The 27,147-nt window shown below is 48.6% G+C and overlaps 2 protein-coding genes across 5 annotated transcripts in view; both read left to right on the top strand.

Moving 5' to 3' along the window:
• Positions 1 to 27,147, top strand: part of Nup154 (nuclear pore complex protein Nup154) — a 362,979-nt gene that overhangs the window by 115,133 nt on the left and 220,699 nt on the right. For all 3 annotated transcript variants that reach the window (XM_075869915.1, XM_037431504.2, XM_075869914.1), the window contains exon 6: positions 12,124 to 12,363. In XM_075869915.1, coding sequence (XP_075726030.1) covers positions 12,124 to 12,363 — 240 coding nt within the window. The remainder of the gene's footprint in view (positions 1 to 12,123; positions 12,364 to 27,147) is intronic.
• On the top strand, positions 12,744 to 24,146 carry LOC119174934 (uncharacterized). Of its 2 annotated transcripts, XM_075869916.1 has the most exons (3): positions 12,749 to 14,166; positions 15,232 to 15,447; positions 16,375 to 24,146. In XM_075869916.1, exons 1-3 carry the CDS (start codon positions 12,846 to 12,848, stop codon positions 16,815 to 16,817), a joined length of 1,980 nt encoding a protein of 659 aa, XP_075726031.1. In that variant the 5' UTR covers positions 12,749 to 12,845; the 3' UTR covers positions 16,818 to 24,146. The 2 variants fall into 2 exon arrangements, with proteins under 2 accessions (XP_037281966.1, XP_075726031.1); XM_037426069.2 differs by having other exon boundaries at positions 12,744 to 14,166; positions 15,232 to 24,146.

The following is a 27,147-nucleotide window of genomic DNA, read 5'->3' on the forward strand; positions in this document are numbered from 1 at the left end:
TGTGCAATGGCAAAACAAAATAGCTTATTACGTGCTCTTTTAGTAAAAAATCAACCATTTCAATTCGAAGCCAGACGCGTCGTCAAGGTATACAAATCAGAGTCAAGTTCAAAGCTCACATATCCTGTCATTCCCTTGCATCCAGCAGCTCACTAGCGCAAGATTTCCCTATAGGTAAGTTTGTGAGAAACTCTATGAGAGGCCGTCCCTAAAGGGCCATTTGTGAAAAGTGCTATCACCATCATCACTGTGCTTAGAATGGAAGTTTCACTATGGTATGCCGGAAGTGTGTGACAACCCCACCGCCTCATGCCCTATGTTGTGACTCGTCTTCAGTCGCTGTTGTGTGCGCTAAGACTGTTACCGTTGAACTTGTCAACGCAATCTTTCTCAAGCCTTAATGGCATCCCGTAAGCGGAAGCGCTTTCCCTCGAGGCAAAGCTGCATGTACCTAAAGCAATCGACAAGTAGCCAGCACGAAAAGGGTGGACATTGCCAAAGACCTTGGACTGTCACCATCATCGCTCAACAGCACCGTTTCAAAGTGTGCCGAGATCGAAGGGGATGCCGCTTTCTTCAGCCCGAAAACTAAGCACGCTTGTGACGCCAAGCTTGGGAACCTCGATGAGGCTCTTCTTACCTGGTTCAAACAAGCTCATGCTGGCAGTATCAATTTCGACGGCAGAATTTTATGCAAGAAGGCGATGGAAATAGTTGACAGGCTGGGCATCAATGATTTTGCAGCGTCAAATGGCTGGATCGACCGTTTCCGCAAGAGGCATGGCATCGCTTACGAAATGGTAAGCGGAGAAGCGGCAAGTGTGAACGTGGTTGAAAGTTCATATAACCGATCCATATAACTGGAACGTGGTTAAAGTCCATAAATGATTGAAAGTCCATACTATCTGTTTTAATTTAGGGGTAAGAGCCTTGTGAAACTTACAACGCTGACAAAACAGGCCTCTTCTTTTCTGTGCAGCCATCAAAATTGTTAAGCCTGAAGGGCGAAACCTGCCACAGAGGCAAACACAGCAAAGACCGGCTGACGGTGCTCCTCTGCTGCAATATGGACAGCTCAGACAAACAAAAGCTGTGGTGATCAGCAATTTCAAAAACCCATGGTGCTTGAAAAACATTCGCCTACTGCGATGCCACTTCAGAAGTAACAGTCGCGCGTGGATGACGTGCGCTTTGTTTGAAGAGTTTTTTCGATACTTCAATAATTATATGGGTTTACTGTGCAGGAGGGTTTTCCTATCCCGCACAATTGCGCTGCCCACCCGAGAGATGTGTAGTTTTTACAAAACGTCAAACTTGTTTTTTTTATTCACCTAATACGACAAGCCACTTGCAGCCGTTGGATGCCGGGGTCACAAAATCTGTGAAGCATTTGCACAGAAAAACTGTCGTCAAGCGCTGTCTCCCGTGTATTGATCGTGGACGTTAGCTTATGACAATTTCGGTACTCGATGCCACGCATTACGTTGCATCAGCGAGGAGGGCAGTGAGCGCGTCAGCTGTAGAGCCCTGCTTCTCGAGGTGTGCGTTCGGTATGGACAGCAAAGGGAAGCCTGCCATCGAAGCTCAACAATCGAAAACCTCTTGTGAGCAAGAGCTCAATGAGGCAATGAATGCGCTGGGTGCCATGGATACGACATGCCACGACAGCATCGCTGTGGATGCTCCCGTCCGGATGTCGTAGTGCCGAACAATCGCAGAGATTGTTGCAAACTTTAACTGACGACGGGGACATCGATGATGACGACGAGCATGAGCCACGCCATTCTGAAGAGTTGGCAGGGCAGTCGGCCGATCTCAACTTTGGAGAAGCTGTAGGGGCCCTGGACTACCTTTGCGAGTACGTCGCACACCACTACGCTGGAAGCAATGCCGCCTTCCCGATGATTGAGAAATGCATGGTGCTTAGTACCAGTTAGGGAAAGAAGCGCCATGAACTATCTTCGAATATTTGAAGTTTTAAGCTGACCTTGCTTAAAAAAATTATTTGTATTCAAAGCGCCTGTGCTTGCAATAATTTTCGGAGCTTTCCTCACTCTTGTGTTTTCTTGGCTGTTACGTTTTTCCTAACCAGTCCGCTGAAAAGCGTATGAATGGGGTTTCACTGTATGCGGCTTTACATTGCAATATCGTGCATATGTGTGGACAAGTCGGGGCATTCCTTAGCGGCCCGTGTAACTGACGGAACACGCCACACTCAAATCAGCCAATGGCTGATACAATGGCTGTGAAGAGTGATTTTCGATGTTGTATTGTAATTTTTTGAGAGAAGAGAAAGCTTTTTTTAGCTTACTTTGAGAACTTATTATAAGTTTGAGGTCACGGTATCGTTATTTGTTGAGAGAAGAGTAAGCTATATTTAGCTTAGTTTGAAAATTTAGTATAAGTTTGAGGCCGCATGCTGCATTGCTCGCGTGTTCTCAGGAGCCTCGACTACCAATTGGCAGCGTTTTCTGACCATGCTCGAAAGGTGTCGAAGGGTCCGTTTAATACATTTAAATTGGCATCAAAGGTACTTGTCAAACTGTGGCTTTGCACTTTTTGCAGACTTGTTAATCTGTTTAGTTGTGCATGTTGTGACCTCAGTAGAGATGTCGCGACACTTAGACTTGCACATTAACAAGTGCACATTAACAAGTGTGCACATTAACTTGCACATTAACAAGTAACAGGTACAAAGAAAGAGTGGACATTAACATATGTTGGCTGCCTTTTATATGGGCAGTAATTGCGATTGTAATGACATCAGTCACACACGCCCGCACTCTCACTACATTGCGCTGCACTCGCACACGCTGACACAGCCCGCCTTGCCCTTTATTCGGGAGTTCACCGGGCGCTACGGAGTGCAGCGATTTGGTGGTCGCCTCTCTCAGTTACTGTGGCAACGCAACGGACGTGAAAACTGGCCTCGTTAGGGGTGGGAGTGCTAAGCCAAGTGCGCCAGTTTGCACCAAACTCTCCTGCTGCGACAGCCTGCGCATAAAGGGCAATTTCTGCGAAAATTGTCTATTGGAAGTGTAAACCCCATCTATAGGACTATTATAATGTACCAAGCAACAGTGAGCGTTGGCTACATAAAGGATGCCGTTGCATCCATATTTAAGATGATATTTAGTAGGCGTGTGTGAATATATGAATTTTCGAATACGAATTGTAATACGAATACATAGCTTCGAATACGAACTGAATATTGAATAATGAAGAGGTGTAATTTTTCTCTTCCAGTTATCTCTCACTCAATCATATATTTATGTTGGAAATCGTACAATTGTTGTTATACAGTCAAACACAGTTATATCAAATCCACATATATAGAATTTTTGGGTATATCGAACTCGTAAGTTTTCTTGAAATTCCTTTGTAAAAGTATAGAAATTCACAGGTTTATGTCAAACTGTATTTTTGCTCCCCTTCGAAAATATTAGACGCCGCGCGAGCTGAAAAGTGCAATTTGGCACTCCCCCCCACTCCTAGCGATCTCCGCGACAGCGGGGCTCCGCACACGATGGAAGGCGTGCTGCTTTGGCATTCGCAGCACTCGGCTACCCATGCGCTCTCCGCGTGGCACCACGCCTCTGCGAAAACCCAGAACGCTCGTAAAAAGGTACGGGCGAGAGGGCTCGAACTGCATAACCTCTATCTTGCGGAACGTTTTTTTTTTCTCTTTCTCTCTCTCATCCTTTCTTCGCTTACCCGTCAGCTCAAAGAGCAGGCACGAAGGAGCCGCCGTCCTCCTCCTTCTGCCTTTTATTTTATTTTTTGTTGCTGTTTTGCGAGTTTTAATTAGCCAACCACAGCTCGCACCTTTTGCTGTTGCCATCGCAGGTTGCCATCGCCTCGCGAGCGCTTTGTTGCTTCCGCTGTTGTGTCGCCTGCGTACCACCGCATGTGCAGCATTTCTCTTTTGCGTGCGTGGTGTGCGAAGCCATTGTGGACACCTTGAATGGTCAACTTCTCGTGTAGCTATGGCCAGCGTCAAGAAGTGCAAGACCCTTGACTTTGCGACGAAATTGAAGGCGATTCAGTGTGTTTAGGCGGGCGAGAAATGTTCGACCATCACAGACGACTTCGGGATACTGCGGAGCACTCTGAGTACTTTGTCGAAAAACAATGCGGATATTACCGCAAAGGCGTCGGAGCAGTGAACGTCTGTTGGGAGCCTGTCATGTGCGCACTTCTGCCCACGGGAATGCAGAAAAGACACTCTATGCCTGGTTTTTAGAAGTTCGTGCCAAGAACTTCCTGGTAGATGGCCTGATGCTGATCGCCAAGGTCAAATGGTTAGCCGCTGCACTCGGTGAAACAACTTTGCTGACAACAGCGTGTGGCTTCACCGATTTAAGCAGCGCTACAACATTGTTGGCAAAACCAATTCTGGTGAAAGCGAAGCTGTTAGCAGCCAGGACATCCAGCATTGGATGACGAAGGAGTGGTTGGAAATCTCCGCAAAGTTCTCTCTTGCGAAGATTTTCAGTGCCTGGTGAGACGTGAAGACAGACACAGTGGTCAACTGCTTCCGCAACGCAAGCTTCGAGATGGCGGAACTTGTGGAAACCGGTGAAGATGACGACGAGCGCATGGACGACGGATTTCGCGAGTTGTCCCGCTTTCCTATTGCAGTTCCACACGAAGTGTCCGCGAACGACTTCGTGGAAGTGAACTCTAATGTCCACGCCGACAACTCATGTGAGAAAGAGGATCGTCCAGACGAGGTGTTGGCTACTCGTCTGTACTCCGCTGCTAAAGTGGCGGCAGTGTTCGGCACCATTCGTCGTAGTATCGGCCAGATGGAGGGAACTGGGCTGTCACACCTGGACAGCCTTGATAAGATCGAGATTAGTCACTTTAGCATTTCAAAAACGAAGGAGCTGGCCAAGATTAGCGATTTTTTTTTCACGCAAATAAATCATTTTGTTGCGGCGTGTGTGCAGAATAGTCATTCTTGAATGCACCTATTGTAGGTGATAATTTGCTACAGGTAAGCTCTTGGGGCCTGTATTTCTTTATATCATATTTTTCTTATATCTAACTAATTTGCAATCTCCTTTGAGTTCGATATATCTGTGTTCGACTGAAGTCAGTTATTGCGCGCAAAAATAAAAAAAATGACGCCATCTGTACTTGCCAGAAAACATAAGACTGTAATAGTTCAGCTTGTGACTGTGATGTCTTGGATTCAAACTGGTTTGATTGTGTGACAGTTAACACCTGTTTGCTTTAGTCTAAGCGATTATAAAAACAGCCTAGGTGGTCACAATTCATTCAGGTTCCTACATTATCAGTTTTGGCTCAAAAGACCCCGATTTTATAGTTTTATTTTTAATTTTCTCCCCTGTTCTCATTGGTCAAGCCACTAAAGTTAATAGGAGAACTTGGGATGTTTTCAACTACACAGCAATACTCGTTATCTCGCTTGCTTCCATTGACTTTTTTGAGGTCTGTGCACTGGCCATTTTCTGATCAAGAATGCTGTGGTGCGCTGATAGCTGAAGGATCAAGACCAAGGTGTACCAGGCAACACTGGGTGATTGCACCTCTAAGGCCCCCTGGCGGAGGCAACACACCCCTTTGGCCCCAGCTTAACGTATACGGCACCCCTGGGCTGACTCACCCAGGGGAAATTGGCAGTCGCCTTTTCCCGTCTCCTTCTCTCCACACATCTTCATCCTTCTTTCCCACTTTTTATTTTTCCTGTCATCTTCTCTCTTTCATTTACTTCCTTGTTTTATGGCGGCAAGGGTTAACTTTGTGTGGTTATCATAACTTGGGTAGGCCATTTTAGGTTATAGTAATGGCGCATTGCTGGCGTTGCGTAGGCCTGTTTACATGCTTTGCCACGCCTTTTTTTTGCGCTCCGTCGTGGGTGGTAGGAGCCATTGCCAAACAATTCACTTCCTCCATGGCAACACCAAACCCTTTTTCTATTTATCGTCCCCAGAAATGGCGCATCGAGGCAAATACGCATTCATTTTCAGAAAACAAGACTTGTTTTCAAAGTACCATGTTAATCATTGCGAGAATCCAGACAAGAAAGCACGAAACATATCACCATTCCTCATGTCCAGATGCTTGACTGAGACCATCGGAAGTGGCCACAAGGACTTGAAGATTGCTAGTGGGGACCTTCTGGTGGAAGTGAAGGACAATAGTCAGTATGGGAAGTTTTCAAACCTAGTAGCATTTGAGGACAAGCCCATACTGTCACTGTTCACCAAACAATAAATACTGTAAAAGGTGTTGTATCAGACGATGATTTAAAGGATCTGGCTGATGAGGAACTGCTTACAGATTGGAAAGATCAGAATGAGGTACAAGTACAGAGCATAAAAATTCTTCATCGCAACAAAGAGTTACCAACCCGGCACATAATTGTAACATTCGTCCAGTGCACACTACCAGATCAAATCGAAACCGGCTACCTCAAATTATGCCTGAGACCATACATCCCAAACCCGCGACGCTGCTTCAAGTGTCAACAGTTCGGACACTCTTCTCGGAGTTGCCGAGGGCAGCTAACGTGTGCAAAATGCGGAATTACGGGACACTCCACTGAAGGTGACTACGGGACACTCCACTGAAGGTGACTGCAAGGCTGAGGTACATTGCGCGAACTGCACGATGGCCACTCGGCTTATTCTACGTCTTGCGCTGGTTGGGAATGAGAAAAAAAAATTTTAACCGTCAAAGTGCCACACAGCATCATTTTCTGTGAGGCTGGACAGCTTGTCTCGTCGCACTTTGCTGAGAATACATCTTTGCCGAAGTGGTGCAAGCAGGGCCAGCGCGCTGCAACGGCATCACGCAGCTGCCAAAGTCATGCGTAGCGTGCCGAGGCTGCTGCTATCGGCCCCCTTGGTTGGAACAGTCTAAGCTGCCCTGCCTTCATCCAATTCAGCCTTGCGAGAGGCCTCCTCCAGCCATTGCGCTTTGTAGGTCAAAAAAACCCCTTCGTCCTCTGGGTTAGGTTGGAAAAAGACTTTGCTGTGCTAGGCAAAGCCGACTCTATGTCCACCGCACATGCTAGAGAGCTCATTCATTGCCGGGCAAGAGGCAGTTGGCACCCAGGCGCAAAAAAGGAGTGGCGAGAAATCGTCGACCACTCTAAAAAAACAGAACCCTAGTTTTAGGGCCTAATAAAGGCTCTGTAAGATAAGTCTCCTTCGCGACACACAGCACATAGCACCTTCAACAAGGACAACATACTACAATGGAATGTGAGAGGACTGCTACACAAACGACTTACAAGAACTCCTAAGGAAATTTTGTACAAAAGGGCTGTGTGTAAAGGAGACACACCTTATCCCAAAACATAGAAACCTTCTCTGTAGCTATGTCATCTTTAGAAAAGACCGTCAAGGTGCTCTTGCATCATCTGGCGGTGTTGCGAATATAATAGATAGAAACGTAGCATGCCAGCACTTTTCTCTCCGAACGACGCTGGAGTGTGTGGTCGTTTGAGCTATAATTGTAAACAAACTCATGACCATCTATTCATTATACATACCACCACACTACCAGCTACACAAACATGAATTTTAATTCTTTATAGATGAGTAGCCTGAACCTTACCTGTTATAGGCGATTTAAATGCTCACTTCCAGCCTGTGGGGCGACTTTCTCACTGATGCACGAGGGCGCCTTATTGAGAATTTCTTTTTCTCCTCAGGGGCATATCTGCTAAACAAGATAAAACCCACATTTAATAGCTTCACGAACAACAGATATTCATCCATAGATCTCAGCATCGTTTCTCCATCTGTTTTTCTTGATTTTAACTGGGAAGTGGTTAGAAACCCTTATGGGAGTGACCAATTACCGATACTCCTCAAAACACATCGAACAAATGAATGTCCACCCCTGGCTCCTCGGTGGAAACTTCAAAAAGTAAATTGGGAAGAATTTCACAAACTTGCCAATATGTCGTGGGCAGACTTGGCTTTTTTTAACATGGACAAGGCAGTTGAGTATATTACGACTTTTTTAATTAACGCTGCCTCTCAGTTCATACGGGAAAGAGCTAAGGTGACAAGAAAGAAAACACTGTGTCCCCTGGTGGAACGACGAGTGCCGTGAGGCTCGAAAGAAACGAAACAAGGCATGGAGACTGCTGCGCAACTCCCCTACAGATGAAAATCTTGAAACGTTCAAGCAAGTGAAATTCCAAGGGAGGAGAATGCGCCCACAGGCTAGGAGGGAAAGCTGGAAAAAGTTTCTGTCAACAGTTAACTCCTGTACCGACGAAGCCTGGAACCGCATTAATAGAATAAGAGGGCAACGAACATTCTCGCTTCCTTTAGTGAACGTGCAGGGTGACACCCTGGAAGACCAAGCAAACTCCCTCGGTCAGTACTTCGAGCTTGTTTCCAGCTCATCGCATTAGTCTGAAACATTTAAAAGATACAAAACAAGAGTTCAGAGGCAAAAACTCCAGTGCCAATCCACAACAGACGAATCATATAACGGACCATTCTGCCTAGCAGGCGTCGCTAAGTTGCTGCACCGATTCAGCGTGCGGCTCTGATCGTGTAATGTACGAAATGGTAAAACACCCTTTGAAACACAGAAAACCCTTCTTTGCCCTTATAACACTACATGGTTCTCCGGTGAGATTTTCTTAGCTTGGAAAGAGGCTATTATAATTGGAAAGAGGCTATTGTCGTTTCCAGTTACAGGCCTATAGCCTTGACCAGTTGTCTGTGCAAGGTATTAGAAAAGATGATCAACAGGCATCTGCTACACTTTCTAGACTCTAACAATCTTCGTGATCCATACCAGCATGGATTTCGAGAGGGGCGATCTACGACTGATCATTTAATACATATAGAGACTGCAATCCGCGATGCATTCGTCCACAAACAGTTATTTCTCTCGGTATTTCTTGACATTGAGAAGGTCTATGATACAACATGGTAGTTTGGAATACTGAGAGACCTTTCACACTTAGGCATATGTGGTAGAATGTTCAGTATCATAGAGAGCTACCTGTCGAACCGCACATTTCGTGTTCGAATGGGAAATATTTTATCACGTCTGTTTGTCCAAGAAACAGGAGTACCACAGGGCAGTGTGCTTAGCTGCACTCTGTTTATTTTAAAAATGAATTCCTTGCATTTTTTCATCCCGCACAACATGTTCTATTGCTCGTATGTGGATGATGTAGAAATAGGTTTTAAGTCCAGCAATCTGGCAATATGTGAGCTGCAGGTACAGCTTGGCTTGAACAAGGTATCCCGATGGGTAGACGAGAACGGCTTCAGGTTAAACCCTCAAAAGAGCACATGTGTCCTTTTTTCTAGAAGGAGAGGCCTCCACACAAATCCCGCAATCAACCTGCATGGCCAACAACTACTAGTAGAGCCAGAGTACAAATTTCTAGGCCTGATTCTGGATTCAAAGTTAACCTTTGTGTCACACATAAAACATATGAAAAACAAGTGTTTGAAAACTAATGAACCTCTGCTGTCTCGCTGTACGAGTGGTAGTGACAAAAAATGCCTGTTAAACCTGTCCAAGAGCCTTATTCGCTGACGTCTAGACTACGATGTCATAACGTATTAGTCTGCCTCATCAACTGTCCCAAAGATGCCGGATTCTGCCCACCATTTGGGCATTCGCCTCTCTACAGTTGCCTTCAGGACGAGCCCTGTGGAAAGTCTGTATGCGGAATCTGATGAATGGTTACTTCATTTGCAGACTTCACACCTATTATCCATGTATTTTTTTAAAAAGTTTAAGCAAACAATGAACACCCCACACACCCTACCATAAGTGACTTGTCCAGCTCCACTTTGTTCATAACCGTCCTCGAGTGAGACAGCCGTACTCACTGTGTTTAATAAGCTTGGCACGGGAAATGGGTATTTCACTTGAGCACAAGCTCCCGCAAAGGAGCTTCCACCGTGGCAATGGCAGGCTATCGGGTGTGACCTGTCCTTTGTACGAGTTACTAAACACGCACCACTCGCATACATCCACATGCATTTTCTTTAATTACAGAACAAATATTGCTACCCTGAATGCTTCACTGATGCTTCGAAAACACTTGAGTGTGTTATGCCGTGGTTTGCCCATCCTTTTAGAATGCCGGCGTTCTGCACCCCTACAAAAGTATTTTCACTGCAGAAGCGTATGCCATAGATACTGCTGTTAAGCACATTGGGCAATTAAAATTAGGCAATTCGGTTTTATACACAGATTCATGAAGTGTTCTAAAAGCATTGAAAAGCCTTAAGAAACATAAAAACCCTGTTATTGTGCCGCTCTACTCACTGCTGTCTACCATTTACACACTCAAACAGCATGTTGTACTGCGTTGGGTCCCAGGACACCGCGAAATTAAAGGAAATGTATTGGCTGACAATCTAGCTGCATCTGTCCATGAGAGTGATGCCAATGAATCAGTTTCTGTCCCTGCATTAGACCTCAAGCCTTCTGAGAAGGCCTCTTTTGGAATGGAGTTCAGCTGAGCTGTCGTTGCAGGCATAATGTTCTCCCTTGTCCGAAATCGCTCTCCTTTCAATGTCCTCTTGAGTTTAGGAAACAGCCAGAAGTCATTGAGGGCCATATCAGGAGAGTAAGGAGCCTGTTGAAATACAGAAGTCTGACTTGTCACCAAAAAAAGTATGAACCAAGTGTGAGGAATGTGTAGGAACATTGTCTTGATGGATGCGATAGTTTCCTGTTGACCACAACTCTGGTCTTTTGCGCCGCACAGCATCACGTAGGCAACGGAGGACATTCCTCCCTATTCCACCTGGTCTATGTGGTGATTGTTTGACCCTGGGGCGTACTCGTGGTGTAACACACCGCGGGAGTCAAAAAAAGCACTCAGCATCACTTCGACGTTTCTGCACACTTGGCGGGCCTTCTTTCACCTTGGTGATGTGGAATGCTCCCACTGTGATGACTGGTATTTGGTTTCCGGGTCGTACCCGTACACCTAAGACTCGTCACCAGTGATAATGGTGTTCATGAAGTTAGTTACTTGTGCAATCCAGCATGTCCTGTGAGACTTCAAGACGAAGTTGTTTTTGCCCCACCGTGAGCAGTTTCGGCACGAATTTCACCGCAGCTCTCTTCATGGGCAAATCTTCGATTATACTGGAATGTGCAGAGAAAGTGCTAATGCCTACTTCTGCAATTTCCTGGATAGTCACACAATGGTTCCACATCACCATAGTGTTCACTTCGACAATGACCAGGTCATTTCGACATGTTGATGGCCGACTGGAGCGTGGCTCGCTCTCCGCTGATGTACAGCCGTTTTTAAACCAGTTGTACCACTCCTTAATCAGTGTGCGGCTCATAGCGTCATCACGGCAAACCGTCTTGATCTTCCCAATGGTTTTCACTTGGCTTTTGCCCAGTTTCTGGCAAAATTTGATGCAATAGCGCTTCTCTAGTCGCTCCGTCATTTTCCTTGCAATGAAAACCCGACGAGAGCACTGCACACTACCACACTCAATCGCTGTGTCCCAGCGACTGACGCTATTGACGGGTGGGGAAATATTCACGCATGCACACGAAGGTTCAAGCTCGGCTGATGGAAGTGCGCTTGTTAGGCGGAAATGTTGTAGGCCCGTGTGCTCAGATTTGGGCGCACGTTAAAGAACCCCAGGTGGTCTAAATTTCCGGAGCCCTCCACTACGGCGTCTCTCATAATCATATAGTGGTTTTGGGACGTTAAACCCCACATATCAATCAATCAAGTGCGCTTGTTTTAAGTCTATCTGGTGCTCGCAAAAAAAAAAAAAAGGATAAAAGGAGGTCGGATACTTTTCTAACAAAGCTCGTATACTTTCAGCACGGGGCTAGCTGGAATATAGACCAGGTGCATATTTTACTGTGATTTGTTATTTGATATTCTTGTTAAATCAACACAGTATGTTATGTGCACCTTTTAACAACCTTTTGATGATGACAGTGCCTTGACAATGCCTAGCAATTATACTTCATCGAACTTCACATGCTATACTTTTGTGTGAATGAATTCAAGCTCATCATGTTCTATTCTATTTGTCTGTGCGATCTTTGTCGTCTCCTTGAGAAACATTCGATTATGGACACACCTCTGATAAGTTGAAGGGGGGGGGGGATTCGCAGGCGGAGGCGGCATCTCGTGAATGGGCCTCGCTGAGCCAGCTGCTGCAGCTGGTAACACACACGGCCGAACTGCTTGGCTTATGGAAAGTGCTGTGTGACCACCAGTTCCGCGCAGTCTCTGCAGCCTTCCCGCCGGACCTCCGCGACCAGCTGCGCAATGCCACCTTGCGCGAGCTGGTGTTAGCCGACCGACAGCTTCCTGCAGGCCTTGCTGCTGCCCTGGTGCAGACGTACCTGGAAGTGAGTTTTACACTTAGTTCATCATATCAAAGAACTTTGTTTTCACCGAAAACAAACATTTATGGTGAAAAAAGGTTGCCGAGAAAGAAGCTGTCCAATGACAGCAGCCCCGACCACCAAACGAGAGGGTACAGCACTAGATCTCGGAGAAGACAATATGGGTTATAACACTGTTGCGAACTGAACTCTCCTACTTCTACGTCCCCCCCCTTTCCCCCCCTTCGTGTTTCTGTCGATGGCTGAAGCGATAGCCATTCCTGCCCCCCCTTTTTCCCCCTCTCCCTGCTTCGTAGATGAAGCTACAAAAGAAGCTTGCGCGGAACAATAAACGTTCACTCGTTGCCCTAGTCTGCGGTTGTCTGCGTATGCTTGCCGTGGCTGCCCGGCAAGCTATGTAACAGTGGCGACGAAGTCGGTTTTCGCTACCCACGGTACCTGACGGACTACGAGTCCTGGCGTCAGACGAACGAGGACCGACCACGATGGCCTCCCTGCAGTTGCCGGATTACGACGAAACGAAAGATAAGTGGAAGCCTTACCTCGTCAGAGCAGAAGCGTATTTCGAGGCGAACAGTGTAACGGACCCGGCTAAGAAGCGAGCACTACTAGTTTCGGCGTTGTCTAGTAAGACGGTCGAGGTGCTAGCCGGCAGAGTAGCCCCGCGTGCACCAAATGAACTGACATACAAGGAAGTCGTTCAGAGCTTGAATGAGTATTATGACCCTAAGAAGCACGAGATAACGGAAAGCTACAAGTTCTTCAATCGCTCACAACTTCCAGGCGAAAGCGTTAGCGCATTTCTCGTTGCTATTCGCCGAATAGCAGACAACTGCAATTTCGGCACGTCTCTTGACCGCATGCTTCGGGATCGCATTGTCTGCGGCGTACGCTCCGTGGCACTGAGGAAACAGATGTTGGCAAAAAAGGATTTAACGCTAGAAGAAGCCGAAGCATTGGCACTGTCTGTCGAAGCAGCTGAAAATGGTGCCGAAAGCATGACCTCAGAAGCTACGCCCTTGCTTAAGCTACGCGCGTCCGAGGCCAACACTGTTAAAACATCTCCAACTCGGCACGCGGCACAGCATTGTGATAGATGCGGAAGCAGCAAACACGACGGCAACAGCTGTCGTTGGATTAGAGCAAGGTGTTATCGCTGCGGACGTCATGGGCATCTCGCAAAGATGTGCCGCACAACCGCCAGTAAGAGCCGCGTCGCAACGCATGCAGTGGAGGGAAGAGCTTTGACTCTCGAAGAAGCCGTAACTGAAGACGACGATAAGGACGAGACACATATATGGACCTTACTTTCTGCACGAAAAAGCCGCCTCGAGCCGCCGATAAGGCGCAGTTTTTCATGGAATGGCGTACAACTTACAATGGAAGTAGATACTGGCTCGCCTGTCTGCGTAATTTCCAAAAACGTGTTTGACAAGCATCGCGAACAGTGGCCAGCGCTTAAACCTTCTCAGGTGAAGTTGTCATGCTACGTTGGACCACTCCCAGTGATGGGGGAATTGCAACTTTGTGTGCAATACAGGGCCGTCTCAGTTTACTGCCGTCTTATTGTACTGAACTGCTCGGGACCTAACCTGTGTGGCCGGGATCTGATTTCCTTGCTCCACAGAGCGGGGGTTCCAGTTTTGCAGCCGTCGGCACAAGACTTGCTACACTCAACGCCAGAACCCGCTGGGGCAGTTCACAACATTGTCGACGACTATCACGACGTCTTCTCCAAGGATCTTGGCCTGATCAAGGGGCCTCCAGCCACATTGCAGCTGAAAGAGGGAGCGGTGCCGAAATTCTGTAAGGCAAGATCCATACCTTACGCTCTAAGGGACAGGGTGACGCAAGAACTGGACAGGCTGGTAGCCATCGGTGTACTTTCACCAGTCCAACATTCCGATTGGGCCACTCCCATCGTGCCGGTACTTAAGAAAGACGGAACTGTTAGAATTTGTGGTGACTTCAAAGCCACCCTAAATCCAGCCTGTACAGTTGAGCAGTACCCTCTCCCAGTGATTGAAGACATGTTTGCATCTCTAAACGGCGGGGAGTATTTTAGCATTCTTGATTTGCGAGATGCCTATAATCAAGTTCCTTTGGATGAAGCCGCAAGGAAGCTCTGCGTCATTAACACGCACAGAGGCTTGTTTTCGTATAATAGGCTTCCCTTCGGAATATCCTCGGCTCCGGCTATTTTTCAAAGAAAAATGGATGCAATACTGTCAGGTTTGCCAGGGGTTCAGGCTTACCTTGATGATGTACTGGTTTCGGAGGCTCGTGGCGATGGGAGTGAACGCCTGAAGAGTGTGTTGCAACGGTTCCGTGAACACGGAGTTAAGCTAAGGTCTGATAAGTGCAGCTTTAGACAGCCTTCTGTCACATATCTCGGCCATCGGATAGACAGAGAGGGTCTTCATCCCACAGAGAAAAATTTGGAAGCGATCGCTCAGGCACCTCGCCCACAGAACGTGGCGGAGCTGCGTTCCTTTTTAGGAATGCTGACGTTTTATGCCAAATTTCTTCCAAATATGTCCACTCTACTTTCTCCGCTCAACAAACTTTTGGAGAAGGGCACAGTATGGCAGTGGGGGCGGCAACAAGAAGCTGCCTTTGAGAAAGCAAAAGACAGCCTAATGCAAGCTCAGGTTCTTGTTCAATTTGACCCGTTGAAAGAGTTGAAGCTCGAATGTGATGCTTCCCCTTACGGTGTGGGCGCGGCGCTTTTTCACACGAGTAACGGCATGCCAAAACCCATTGGGTTCCGGTCCCGTACACTGACGGCCGCCGAGAAAAATTACTCTCAGCTGGAAAGAGAGGCCCTGGCTTTAGTGTTTGGCGTCACTAAATTTCGTGATTACCTTTTAGGTCGCCAATTCACTCTCGTGACGGACCACCAGCCCCTCTTGAGCTTGTTGCAATCCGACCGCCCGACGCCACCCCTGGCTGCAGCACGTATCCAGCGCTGGGCACTGTACTTGGGTGGCTACCGCTACAAGCTGCAATACACGCCGGGAAAACAGTTGCTCAACGCGGACGCCCTGAGCAGGCTGCCACTGCGGTCTACGGAGGCTGATGACGTGGGTGAGCCACCGGAATATGTCCTCGCTCTGGATAATTTTGACGATGGCGTTATCACAACACGGGAGCTACAGCAGCTATCGGCCACAGACCCCGCAGTAACGGCGGTAAAGAATTGTATATTACATGGCTGGCCCAAAAGTGCAAAACAGCTGGAGGAAACGATGCGGCCGTTTTTCGACCGCAAACTAGAACTGTCCGTAGCCCATGGTCTAGTGTATTGGGGGCATCGCGTAGTGATACCGGAAAAAGCGCGGGACCGTCTTTTGAAACTGTTGCACGAGACCCACCAAGGCTCGTCAGGAATGAAAGCAGTGGCAAGGTCAAAATTTTGGTGGCCCCGACTAGACCGCGATATTGAAGCGCTTTCAGCCGGCTGCACGAACTGTGCCCAAAACATGCCAATGCCGGCAGCGGCACCACCAGTAAACTGGCCGAAAACCAATGAAAAATGGTCGCGGCTACATGTCGATTTTGCCGGACCCATAGCAGGCAAGATGATTCTAGTTGCAGTAGATGCCCATACCAAGTGGATAGAAGCCGTGCCAGTAAAGCATGCCACCACAACAAGCACAATCACCTGTCTGCGCGCCATGTTCAGTCGATTCGGCGTCCCGCGAACCATTGTTTCGGATAATGGGACACAGTTTTCTAGCCAGGATTTTGCTACGTTCGTGGCAAAGAACAACATAATGCATCTGAAAACGGCGCCCTTTCATCCACAGTCTAATGGAGCGGCAGAACGAGCAGTGCGTACAATAAAGGATGGACTTCGGAAGATGAGGGAGGGTAATTTGGAGGACAACCTTGTGCGGCTCCTGTTCAACTACAGGAGAACACCACAGAAGACGGGAAAATCTCCGTCAGAATTGCTGCTAGGGTTCCAGTTACGTTCACGATTGGATGCGTGTTTTCCCTCAACTGTTGCAGACTCGCCGCCGGCATCAGATGACTGGGTGGTCCCCATAGAAAGCAACGTGTACGTGCGGAACTACGGTGTCGGAGAAAAGTGGACACCAGGGCGTGTGCAGTCCACTGCAGGATCCCGAATGGTGACCGTCCAAACTCCTCATTCTGTAGTCAGACGCCACGTTGACCAAGTGCGCCCTCGACAAGCATCGCAGTCCCCATCGCCGGGCTCTGCATCCTTATCAGAGTCTAATATGTCCATGCTGCCGAAACGATCGCCGGGGCCCTCAACTACAAGCTCCACCGTGCTGCCTCCAGAAGCGCTCACTACCGCAAGCCCCCACGACCATCCAGTACCAACCATGCCACAGGCCGGTCCTACACAAGCGGCGACCCCAAGCGCGGAACCAGTGCTTCGGCGTTCTACCAGACAACGCAAGCCAGTACAACGGTTCCATTTTTAAGAAGAGAGAAGTGTTGCGAACTGAACTCTCCTACTTCTACGTCCCCCCCCTTTCCCCCCCTTCGTGTTTCTGTCGATGGCTGAAGCGATAGCCATTCCCGCCCCCCCTTTTTCCCCCTCTCCCTGCTTCGTAGATGAAGCTACAAAAGAAGCTTGCGCGGAACAATAAACGTTCACTCGTTGCCCTAGTCTGCGGTTGTCTGCGTATGCTTGCCGTGGCTGCCCGGCAAGCTATGTAACACAATGAAGGCATTGTCAACAAGGATAAATATACTTATTTCCCAACAGCTTTGGGACCTCCAGGGTCGTTCTGGCTTAGTCCAAAGATGCATTGGTGTCTTTGGTTCACTCGGTCTGTTTACCTGGCACGGCCTGCCGCACCCGACTAGCTCTTCTATCCTTCCATCCATATGAGATCATCACACGTACGACCCAGCAATCTTCATGGCCATCACTTGTGGATGGTTAGCATGCATAAGATTTAACACTTCTGTCTGGTGAATCTGTCCAAGAGCATTATTCGCAGCCGTCTAGAATTACGAGTAGCACCCGTGATTCTCGCTTCCCTTGTTCTTTGCGTGTACAGAAACTTTTCATGTAGAAGCGAGGCGGCAGCCGTATTTTGTCGTTAATCTTCAGAATTACTACGCGGCTTTCCTAGAGCATGCAGTTGCGATGCACAGACTTGTTTTGTTTCACCTCCTATACAGAATACTTCGGGGCTACTCGCTCGCGTGGCCAGCCCTCGGGATCCATTGCTTCACTTGGGACAGTTGGGGATCACTGCTGGTATATTCTGCCATTTCTAGTGCGCTTGCTGGGGGATACTTCCAGTAAAATTATGTCACCAGGTCTTTAGCCTCTTGTCGGATTGCCGGCAACCTACTCAGGCAATCTGCGTTTTCATGGTCCTTGGTTTTTCTGTAATCTAGCGCGTATTCATAGGCTGATAGCATTAGAGTTCACCGTAACATGAGAGGTGAAAGAACAGCTGGAATTCGCTTTTTATGCTGAAAGATTCCTAGCAAGGGCTTGTGATTTATGAGAATAATAAAATTTCGCCCACAAAAGTTTTGGTGGAAATGTCGCACCCTATCTGCTACGGCAAGAGCTTTACGGTCGATCTGAGAAATTTTTCATTATTACGCTTGGCCTTAGATAATGTTATGGACGCATAGGCCACAGGCTGCTCATTTCCTTCGTTATCTCGGTGAGCCAAAACTTCCCTCACTCCCACAGACGTTACATGACAGCACTAATGGGGCATCTGGTTTAAAATGCACCAGTTACAAGTTAGAGGCCAGCACAGCAACTTTTTCAGGCTCTCAAACGCTTCCATGGTGCTCTTAACCCCAGTCCCATGGTACATGGTTATCCAACAACTGATACAATTTTTCATCTACTTCTGTCCTGCTCATTAAAGAACGATTATACAAATTGAGTATACCCAAAAAGGCTTGCAGTTTCGTTTTGTTCTTTGAGTCAGGAGCCTCATGAATGGCATCCACCTTGGCCTTTGAAAGATAGATGCCCTTAGCATCAATCCGATATCCCTGAAACTTGAGGTTATCCTTAAAAAAATTGCACTTACCAGCTTCGACTCCGAGCCCGGTTTTGGACAATTGGCTGAGGACCTCGGCAAACATCCATTCATGTTCCTCGATAGACTTGCTGGCAATCAGGATGTCATCCAGGCATACAGCTACTTGCGGTATTCCGGCCAGCACCATGTCTATGGTGCTGGCCGGAACACCTCAGGGGCAACAGACACGCCAAAAGGCAGCTGACGAACCTTGTACCGCTCTTGCACGGTACTTATCGAGAGCAACTCCGCCGTGTCTTCATCCACTATTGCTGATGGGCCTGCGTCAGGTCGAGTTTGGCAAAGACACTCCCCTTTTCTAATCTGGCAAGCAATTTTTTGCTTGTTGGTAATGGGTATACATTACTTTTTATGGCTTGGTTCACCATGCTTATAAAATCCCCGCATAATTGTAGGGGGCCATCCTTCTTTCGCACCACAACAATTGGCGTTGCGCAGTCTGATTATTGGGTGGGTTTTAAAATTTTCAGTTCCTCTAGGCAATTTAACTCTGCAACGATATCATTCTTCATGGCTAATGGAATGCTGTGGCATTTTGGGAACCGGCTTGGGCGACCTGCTTTAGTTTGATGTGGATGCGTGGCAAATTAGCACCTGGAAAGGTTTCACTGAACACGTCTGCGAATTTTTCCACCGTCCCTTGAGGTCCAACATTGCTATGAAGACCTGTTAGGCTGATTCCCAATGACTGGAACCAATTTCGGCCCAGTAGAGTGTTCCCGTCATTCTTCAGTATTAGTAGCAGCAGCTGCAGTTCTCGGTTTGGAACTTCACTGGCACAGACGCTTTTTGCAGCACGTCCAGACCTTCCTTTGTTTAGCTCACCAGTGGCGTGTCGCACTTGTCCACCTTGATCTGCTTTGCCACATGCAGCTTTCGAAATTTGTTCACCCTGATAATCGACCTGGCAGCTCCAGAAGCTACTTCCATCGGCACAATTTTATTTGCATTTTCTACAGCGATGAGGTGCTTTGGTGTCGCGCTTTTTATTTTGCTGATACTGAACAAGTCATCCTACTCGCTCTTCACAGAATATTTTCTGTCCTGGAGCTGAGATTCCACCTTTGCTCGCTTTCTTCAGCATGCTTTTGCTAAATGCCTCTTTTCACCGCAGTTGAAACACACTGAATATTTGTATCTGCAACCTTATCCTGCATGTTTCCCCAAACAGCGAAAAGAACCCCGCTGCCTGTTTGGTTGCTTTTTGTTGGCTTCCACGTCAGCTTTCATTGCCAACTCTTGCTGGAACTCCGGCTTCTATGCACTGCTTCGTATTACCATATTTATTCGCGTAATGAACGCACTCACATAATAAACGCACCCCCAACTTAGTTGTCAAAATTTGGTCTCCCCCGCGCCCGACATAAACGTACTCCCGGCATTCATCCGCAGCAGTTCCGCTAATCAACACCTGGTGCCTTCTTACTCGTTGGATGTCTTCTGTTTTATTACCCACCGTGGCTGGCTTGCTCACCCCCCTTCGCCTGTTGCCGTGCGCCGCATTGTTCTTCTTTCTATCTGCGTGCTGCACATTCGCTGTCTTTTTTTTTTTACCATCCGTGTGCCGCAGCGGGGTTCACGAACGGTGTGAGTGTAAGACATCGCAACTGATAAGCATACAGTGAGCGAAGGTCACGAAACTTCCCATGCACTTCCTGAAAATAGGAAATTTTACCGTGGAATGACGGGCACGCGATTTTCGAGCGACGACAATGGGATTTGCTGTCGCGAGGGGTCAGTAGTCGCTGTTGCGTTGCAGGTTTCTGGAAAGACAGAAAAAATTGCTTATCACCCAGAAAAGATCATGACAATTTTCACATCATGGTTGCACCCATGATTCTTGATTCGCTTGTTCTTCACGTGTACAGGAACTTTTCATGTAGAAGCGAGGCGGCGACCGTATTTTGTTGTTAACCTTGTTATTGATGATTTGTTTTGATGCTTCGGGGGTAGCTTGCTGCATTGTTCGTTAGCTGCTACAATGTCAACGGCTGCGGCGCAGTCGTCGTGTGAGGTTGCCGCAAAGTTGGCAAAGTGCATCGTAGCGTCGTAGCGCACACTTCTGGCCGCCCCTCGAGATCACAACAGATACCAATGTTGCGGTTAAACGATTGTGAAAAAGATAGCCGCAAGACACCTTTATGGTATACACGGGCGAGGTGGGGACAGCTTGCGGAATATAGCACCATCAACCACCGAAGATGAGTAAAGTGCAACAAAGAAGCGGTTTTCGTACATGTCAATTATAAAAGTAAGCGACCTAACTTTTTTTTTTGCATTACCGCATTTTTTGCTAATCCCAAAAAAAGTTTTCATAAAATTTGCCCCACACAATATACGCACCTCAACTTTGCTCCGATTTTTAAAGAAAAAGCGCGTTCATTACGTGGAAAAATTTGGTACTTTTTACTGCTTTGCCGCTGCTTCTGTCGTGATTACTAATTCATATGCCTTGTGAAATGTGTGATTTTTATCTGCAAATAATCGTTGTTAAACCACATTTTCAGAAATTCCAAAAACCAACCGGTCATACAACATCCCCGCTAATGGAAATTTTCTTCCGCCGAATCCGCAGTTATCAGATAAACTTGGGCAGAGCAGTAAAATAGTCCGCTACGCCCTCCCCCTCTAGCTGGTCTCGCTTAGAAAAAATGTACCTTTCGTATAGTTTGGACGGTGTCGGATTGATGTGCTTCTTCACGGCATCAAAGATGACTTGTTAATCCACGTTTGGCAGTCGGGGCGGCTTTGCAAGTCACTATGAGGGAGTACGTCGCTGGGCCACAACAGCTGAGCAACACAGTTTGCTTGTCCTCATCCATTGTGAGCTTGTTCGCTGCACAATACAACTCAGTGCATTCGACATACTCTACCCACGACGAATTTTTATTCAGGTCGAATTTTCGAATGCGACTACCGACGGCCACACTGTACCTCACGGCCCACGCATGGGTTAGACCGTGCCTCGTCGCCACTGTAATAAACTGGCGTGCGAGTCACAACGGCACGGAACAAAAAGGTGGGTATTATAAAGGCACTGCTTATATAGCTAAGGCGGTGACAGGTATCAGCACACTCGGTCATAAAAGAAAACAGGCACAAAGCTGCTGCTTGCTTTCTTGTTGCCCACTGACATCACTTCACGTGATTTCACCATCTGTCACCCTGCATCTATAGTAAACATTCAGCTTTGCACTTGGTGTTTAATACACTGAATGCAAGGGAGCAATAGTGCAGATTTTGTGAATAATTACCACGTGCAGGCTGTTTTCGTTTGCAGATATGGTAATTTCGGGGTAGGGAACATGATGTAACAGTGAAATCTTATTTAGTATTGTATTTAACAAGACGAAGGGCCAGCGAATCATTCTTTGTGTGTACCCTGTGGGGGTGCTGACACCCCCCCTGTAAAGTTGTCTGCGCCGCGTGGCGCACGTGTCTCGCCCCAGGGCGTTGTTTCGGTGGTGACCACCACCGGGCGATAGATGGCGTTGTGTTCGCTCTGAGTACCACTGTTGGTAGAGTGGCAGCGCCGGTGGTGGCCCCTGGCGGAAGGCGGGCTTTGGTGGTGGGCGAGCGTTGAGCGAGCCTCTTCTGCGCGTGGCGGCTGCCGCGAACGGTTGTCTGTAGCGCGGGTCCCCGGTGCTCGGCACCGCGGGCTTCGCGCCGGGGTCCCACGTGTAAAGTCAGGTGTTGGCGACGCCGCCTTGGGTATGTGCTAGTGTGTTGGGTGTGTTAGTGTGTGTTTATTATGTTATTGTGTGTTTAGTGTGTCCTGGCATTACGTTGTTTGTATGGTTTAGTGTTAATCGAAATTGTTGTATCATTCGGCGGACGATATCGTCGTCTAAATTAGTTAATAAATGTATGTATGTGGTGTGCGTGGTACCGATCGTGTCAACTGTGTCCGTTCACTCCGAGAGCATGGCGTGGCGAGGCGCTCGTTCGCTTCGCCGAGACCCCACACTGGCGCCCAACGTGGGGCTCTTGGAGTATCGGACGACAGTTTTTGCGGTTCGGTACAGGGATTTTGTTACAGCCAGAGTAGAGTAGGCCTAGGGGGGACTTCTTTGCTAGCGTCGGTGGTGTGCTTTGTTGAGAAGCGAGGGGATTGGTTTTGTAACGTGTTTCAATTTGTCGGCAGGTTGACTTTCTATTTTTTTTTTTGCTCGCAAGTGTTCCCTTTTTTGTTGTTGTTAGTTTTCAAAGACGTTGTTGAATTAGGACGAGAGCCATGCGGTCCGCATCCTGGGGTGAGCAAGGCCTAGAGCACGTGGTTTGTAGGCCAGGCCCGAGGCGAGTGAGTACGGAAGCCTCGTGGGTGGTCCGATTTTCTGTAAATAGCTTCTTCTATCTCTTTGGGCTCAGGGAGCCGGGCGTCGTTGCTGACTTGTATTGCGGCTCGACGCCGGGGCGTCGTGACACCGCCCGGGGCGGTGGACGCCGATCGCTCGGTAAGCTGCTGTGTGCGGCGAGCGATAGGGCCACCTTACAGAGTGGACGTCTCCTCGCGGCTGCCTCTTCTGCGCCTAGGCTGGGTGCTGGGTGGATGCCGGTTGTTGCCGAGTGACTCATTAGGCCTAAGGCTCTGCGCAGTCGCCTGTCGCACGTGGCACAACTAGGTGGATCGTAGCGTTGAGGGGTTGCGCTCTGCTTCCCTCACTTTTTTTTTATCTTGCGATGCAAGGGTCAGGAAAAGTGATTTTTGTTTTATTTTGATGGGCGTCTCGGCCGCCACCGATGTATTAGCTAGCAGTACTGACCACCGTACCACGTGGCCGAAAAGCCTGAAGCTCCCTCCCCTGGGCCGCGCTCCTTTGTTTCTTTCGAGTTTTGTTTTTTGTCGATGTATTCAGCGGGAGGGATGTCAACCACGGCCGGCTGTCCTGCACATCGTCAGCGTCGTTGGCCAGGAATGCGGTCGTGAGGTCGGGCGATGAAGATGCCTGGGACCTGCGCAACTGCCTGCAGTCCGGCGCCCTCGCGAGTGCTGGTCGCAACTGGAAGACGTGTCGGCGCTAGCGACAGATCGTCGCGCCGATGGCAACGTTGCTGTTGCGGGGCCGGTACTGAGGTGAAGTTTAGCCGGACAGTGCAGCAGTGTCGACCGGCGGCGGTGTCGTGGTGCAAGGACATTGTGGTCGTGCGATATTATTTTTTTGTTAAAGCTTGTGTAGCTATTTTTTGATTTCGGGGTATGGTTTGATTTAAGGTTGGGGGAATGTGGGGGTGCTGACACCCCCCCTGTAAAGTTGTCTGCGCCGCGTGGCGCACGTGTCTCGCCCCAGGGCGTTGTTTCGGTGGTGACCACCACCGGGCGATAGATGGCGTTGTGTTCGCTCTGAGTACCACTGTTGGTAGAGTGGCAGCGCCGGTGGTGGCCCCTGGCGGAAGGCGGGCTTTGGTGGTGGGCGAGCGTTGAGCGAGCCTCTTCTGCGCGTGGCGGCTGCCGCGAACGGTTGTCTGTAGCGCGGGTCCCCGGTGCTCGGCACCGCGGGCTTCGCGCCGGGGTCCCACGTGTAAAGTCAGGTGTTGGCGACGCCGCCTTGGGTATGTGCTAGTGTGTTGGGTGTGTTAGTGTGTGTTTATCATGTTATTGTGTGTTTAGTGTGTCCTGGCATTACGTTGTTTGTATGGTTTAGTGTTAATCGAAATTGTTGTATCATTCGGCGGACGATATCGTCGTCTAAATTAGTTAATAAATGTATGTATGTGGTGTGCGTGGTACCGATCGTGTCAACTGTGTCCGTTCACTCCGAGAGCGTGGCGTGGCGAGGCGCTCGTTCGCTTCGCCGAGACCCCACAACCCTGATACGTTCGCACGGGTATCGTTCACAGCAGCATGGTTTGGCCAACTGTACGACCAAATCAAAGAAAACTTGACCACAGGTGAGGTTGATTTAAGCAATAAATCGCCTTAATCTGTCAAACAATATTGGATTAGGTGCGCCTGTAATTCTTGACTCTCGAAGCTCCGGTGAACACACTAAGCCGCTGCTTTCCGATAGTTGTGACCGCTGTGGACGAGAAATGGTCACAGCCTCGTCTCGTACTGAAAGCTGTAGGTTTGGTCGTTCTAATCTGAGAATTATAGCCTATCATAGCTAAGGCACGCAATAGCATGGTGCTGAAGGAAGACTGCAAAGCACCTGCACCAACCATGTTTAAGGAAGCAGTCATGAGCTTCGAAAACAGCTGCGTTTGGCTTCATGAGATATGATCTAAACCGTGAAGACCAGCGTTCACTGTAGGTGTCGAACACATTGCATTATTTTTGAAGTACAACAGCTGTACAAAAACGCATGTTCAGAACTCCACCCAGCTTTCTCAACAACATGGTCATATGGGTGGTGATACAGACAATGGTATGACCAGGGAATCCCACAAGCCCCTTCAAGAGCATGTGACTTCCACCACATTTTTTTGTTCTGCAGCTCGGAAAATGAGGGCCTCTCCTTAGCTTTCCTTCCTCCATAAGTCAGAGTGACTGCAATGCACCTGCCCTTTTTATCACACTGTGGAGGTCACCGAAAGTTAGACTGCCACCAGAGCGTGGCGCCCCCTGTTATTTCTTGCACATGTACGTTCTTTATATTGTGACGGGGCGAGATCTAGGCTTATAGGATAGCGTCCAGCGAGAATTGGCAGCTGAACAAGATGGCTGAGTTGCCTATCGCACAAGCGCCTAACGCACAGGCGTCTTCTTCGTCTTCGCAAAGTGCCACGCTTGCTCCTGTCGATGACGCACCGTAACATCACTCCCCTGCGGCAGAAGCGCCGTCACGGCGCTTAGTACAGCGGCGACGAACGAGCAGGGTGATACGGTTTGAGTCTGGAAACGTGTACAACGTCCGTCTGGAGTGAGGGGGTCGAAGAGGCATTGTTGAGGGGTGCGATCTCGTAGCTCGCGTCACTGAGTTGTCGTAACACTTTGTAGGGGCCATGGTAGTGTGGTAGTAGCTTCTCTGATAAGCCGACTTGGTGGTTTGGTGTCCAGAGAAGTACCAGAGACCCCGGCGAGAAGTGCACGCTTGGGTGGCGACTGTCATAGCGGTCTTTTTGGTGCGCTTGCGACAAGTGCAGCCGATCACGGGCAAGCTGACGGGCTGCATGGGCTCGAGAAATGACATCGCTGGCGTACTCAGTAGACAAGGGGGCAGCCGAAGGAAGGAGCGTGTGAAATGGTAATGCTGGATGTCGGCCAAATAGCAAATAAAACGGTGAATAACTAGCTGTGTCGTGCCATGAAGAATTGTACGCGAACGTGACATAGGGGAGTGCTTTGTCCTAGCCACGGTGATCTGGTGAAACGTACATTGACAGCATCTGCTTCAGCGTTCGGTTCAGACGCTCGGTCAATCCATTTGTCTGTGGATGATAAGCGGTGGTAAGCTTGTGCTCAGTGGATCAGGCGGGGAGAATGTCATCCACAACACGTCTAGGGAAGTACCTTTCTCGATCAGTAAGCAGCTGCCGCAGAGTGCCGTGATGAAGAATGACTTCATACAAGAGAAAGTCAGCGACATCAGTGAAACAGCTTGTCGGCACTGCTTTAGTGATTGCAAAGCGTGTGGCATAGTCAGCAGATGGATAAGAGCCAAAAAGGCGTCCGATTGCTCTACGCCCCATGTGAAGGGAACGTCCTTTTTTAAGAGATCAGTAAGCGGTCGAGCGATGTCGGTGAAGTTGCCGACAAATCGACGAAAATATGAACATAACCCTACAAAACTTCGGACGTCCTTGGTTGAGCGTAGTTCAGGAAATTGTTGTACTGCTCGCACCTTGTCGGGATCTGGTTGAACACCAGTGGCACTGACGAGGTGGCCGAGTATGGTGATTTGGCGACGTCCGAAGTGGCGTTTTGCAGGATTGAGCTGGAGAGCGGCTCTTCGAAAAACATCCAGAACGGCTGACAGACGTGTTATATGGCTGTCAAAGGTAGGTGAAAAGACAATGACATCGTCCAAGTAACATAAGCAGATGGATCACTTATATCCTCGGAGAAGGGAGTCCATCATGCGCTCAAAAGTTTCCGGCGCATTACATAGTCGAAACGGCATGACTTTGAACAGGTAGAGGCCGTCGGGCGTAACGAAAGCGGTTTTTTCACGATCCATGGGGTTGATGGAAATTTGCCAATAGCCGGACCAAAGGTCGATAGACGAAAAGTATTGGGCACTATAGAGGCAATCGAGGGCGTCATCAATTCGAGGCAGAGGTAGACATTTTTGTAGGTCACTTTGTTTAAATGGCGATAGTCCACACAAAAGCGCCAGCTGCCATCCTTCTTCTCAACGAGCATGACTGGGGAGGCCCAGGGGCTGGAGGATGGTTCTATTACGTCTTTAGTAATAATTTTGTCCACTTCATTCTCAATTACTTGGCGTTCCTTGTGAGATACGCGATATAGACGCCGCCGTATAGGACTGGCATCACCAGTGTTGATCCGGTGAGTCACTGCAGTTGTTTGGCTGAGAGGGCGGTGGTCAAAGTCGAAAATGTCTTCATATGATGTTAGCAGACGATGGAAGCTGGCAGCTTGCGCTGGAGTGAGGTCGGAAGCAATCATCTTGTTAATGTCATCGGCAGGCAGAGTGTAATTGCGGCCAAGGCAGGGGGATGTAGTATCGGTGTCCAAACCATAACGTTGCAGCTGTCAAGCGGAGATAGGGTGGCCAAAGACATGTCTTGCGGAATAACTTGAGTCAAGAAACTCACGTTGAGTAGT

Source organism: Rhipicephalus microplus, chromosome 7 (assembly GCF_043290135.1).
Source record: "Rhipicephalus microplus isolate Deutch F79 chromosome 7, USDA_Rmic, whole genome shotgun sequence".
In the NCBI taxonomy this organism is placed as follows: Eukaryota; Metazoa; Arthropoda; class Arachnida; order Ixodida; family Ixodidae; genus Rhipicephalus; species Rhipicephalus microplus.

What these genes read in the sequence shown, in the direction of transcription:
- LOC119174934 (XM_037426069.2), top strand. Translation starts at nt 12,846, where the DNA reads ATGGCCTCCCTGCAGTTGCCGGATTACGACGAAACGAAAGATAAGTGG. An exon ending in GGGAGCGGTGCCGAAATTCT is followed by an intron (nt 14,167 to 15,231) that starts GTAAGGCAAGAT and finishes ATTACCTTTTAG; the next exon opens with GTCGCCAATTCACTCTCGTG.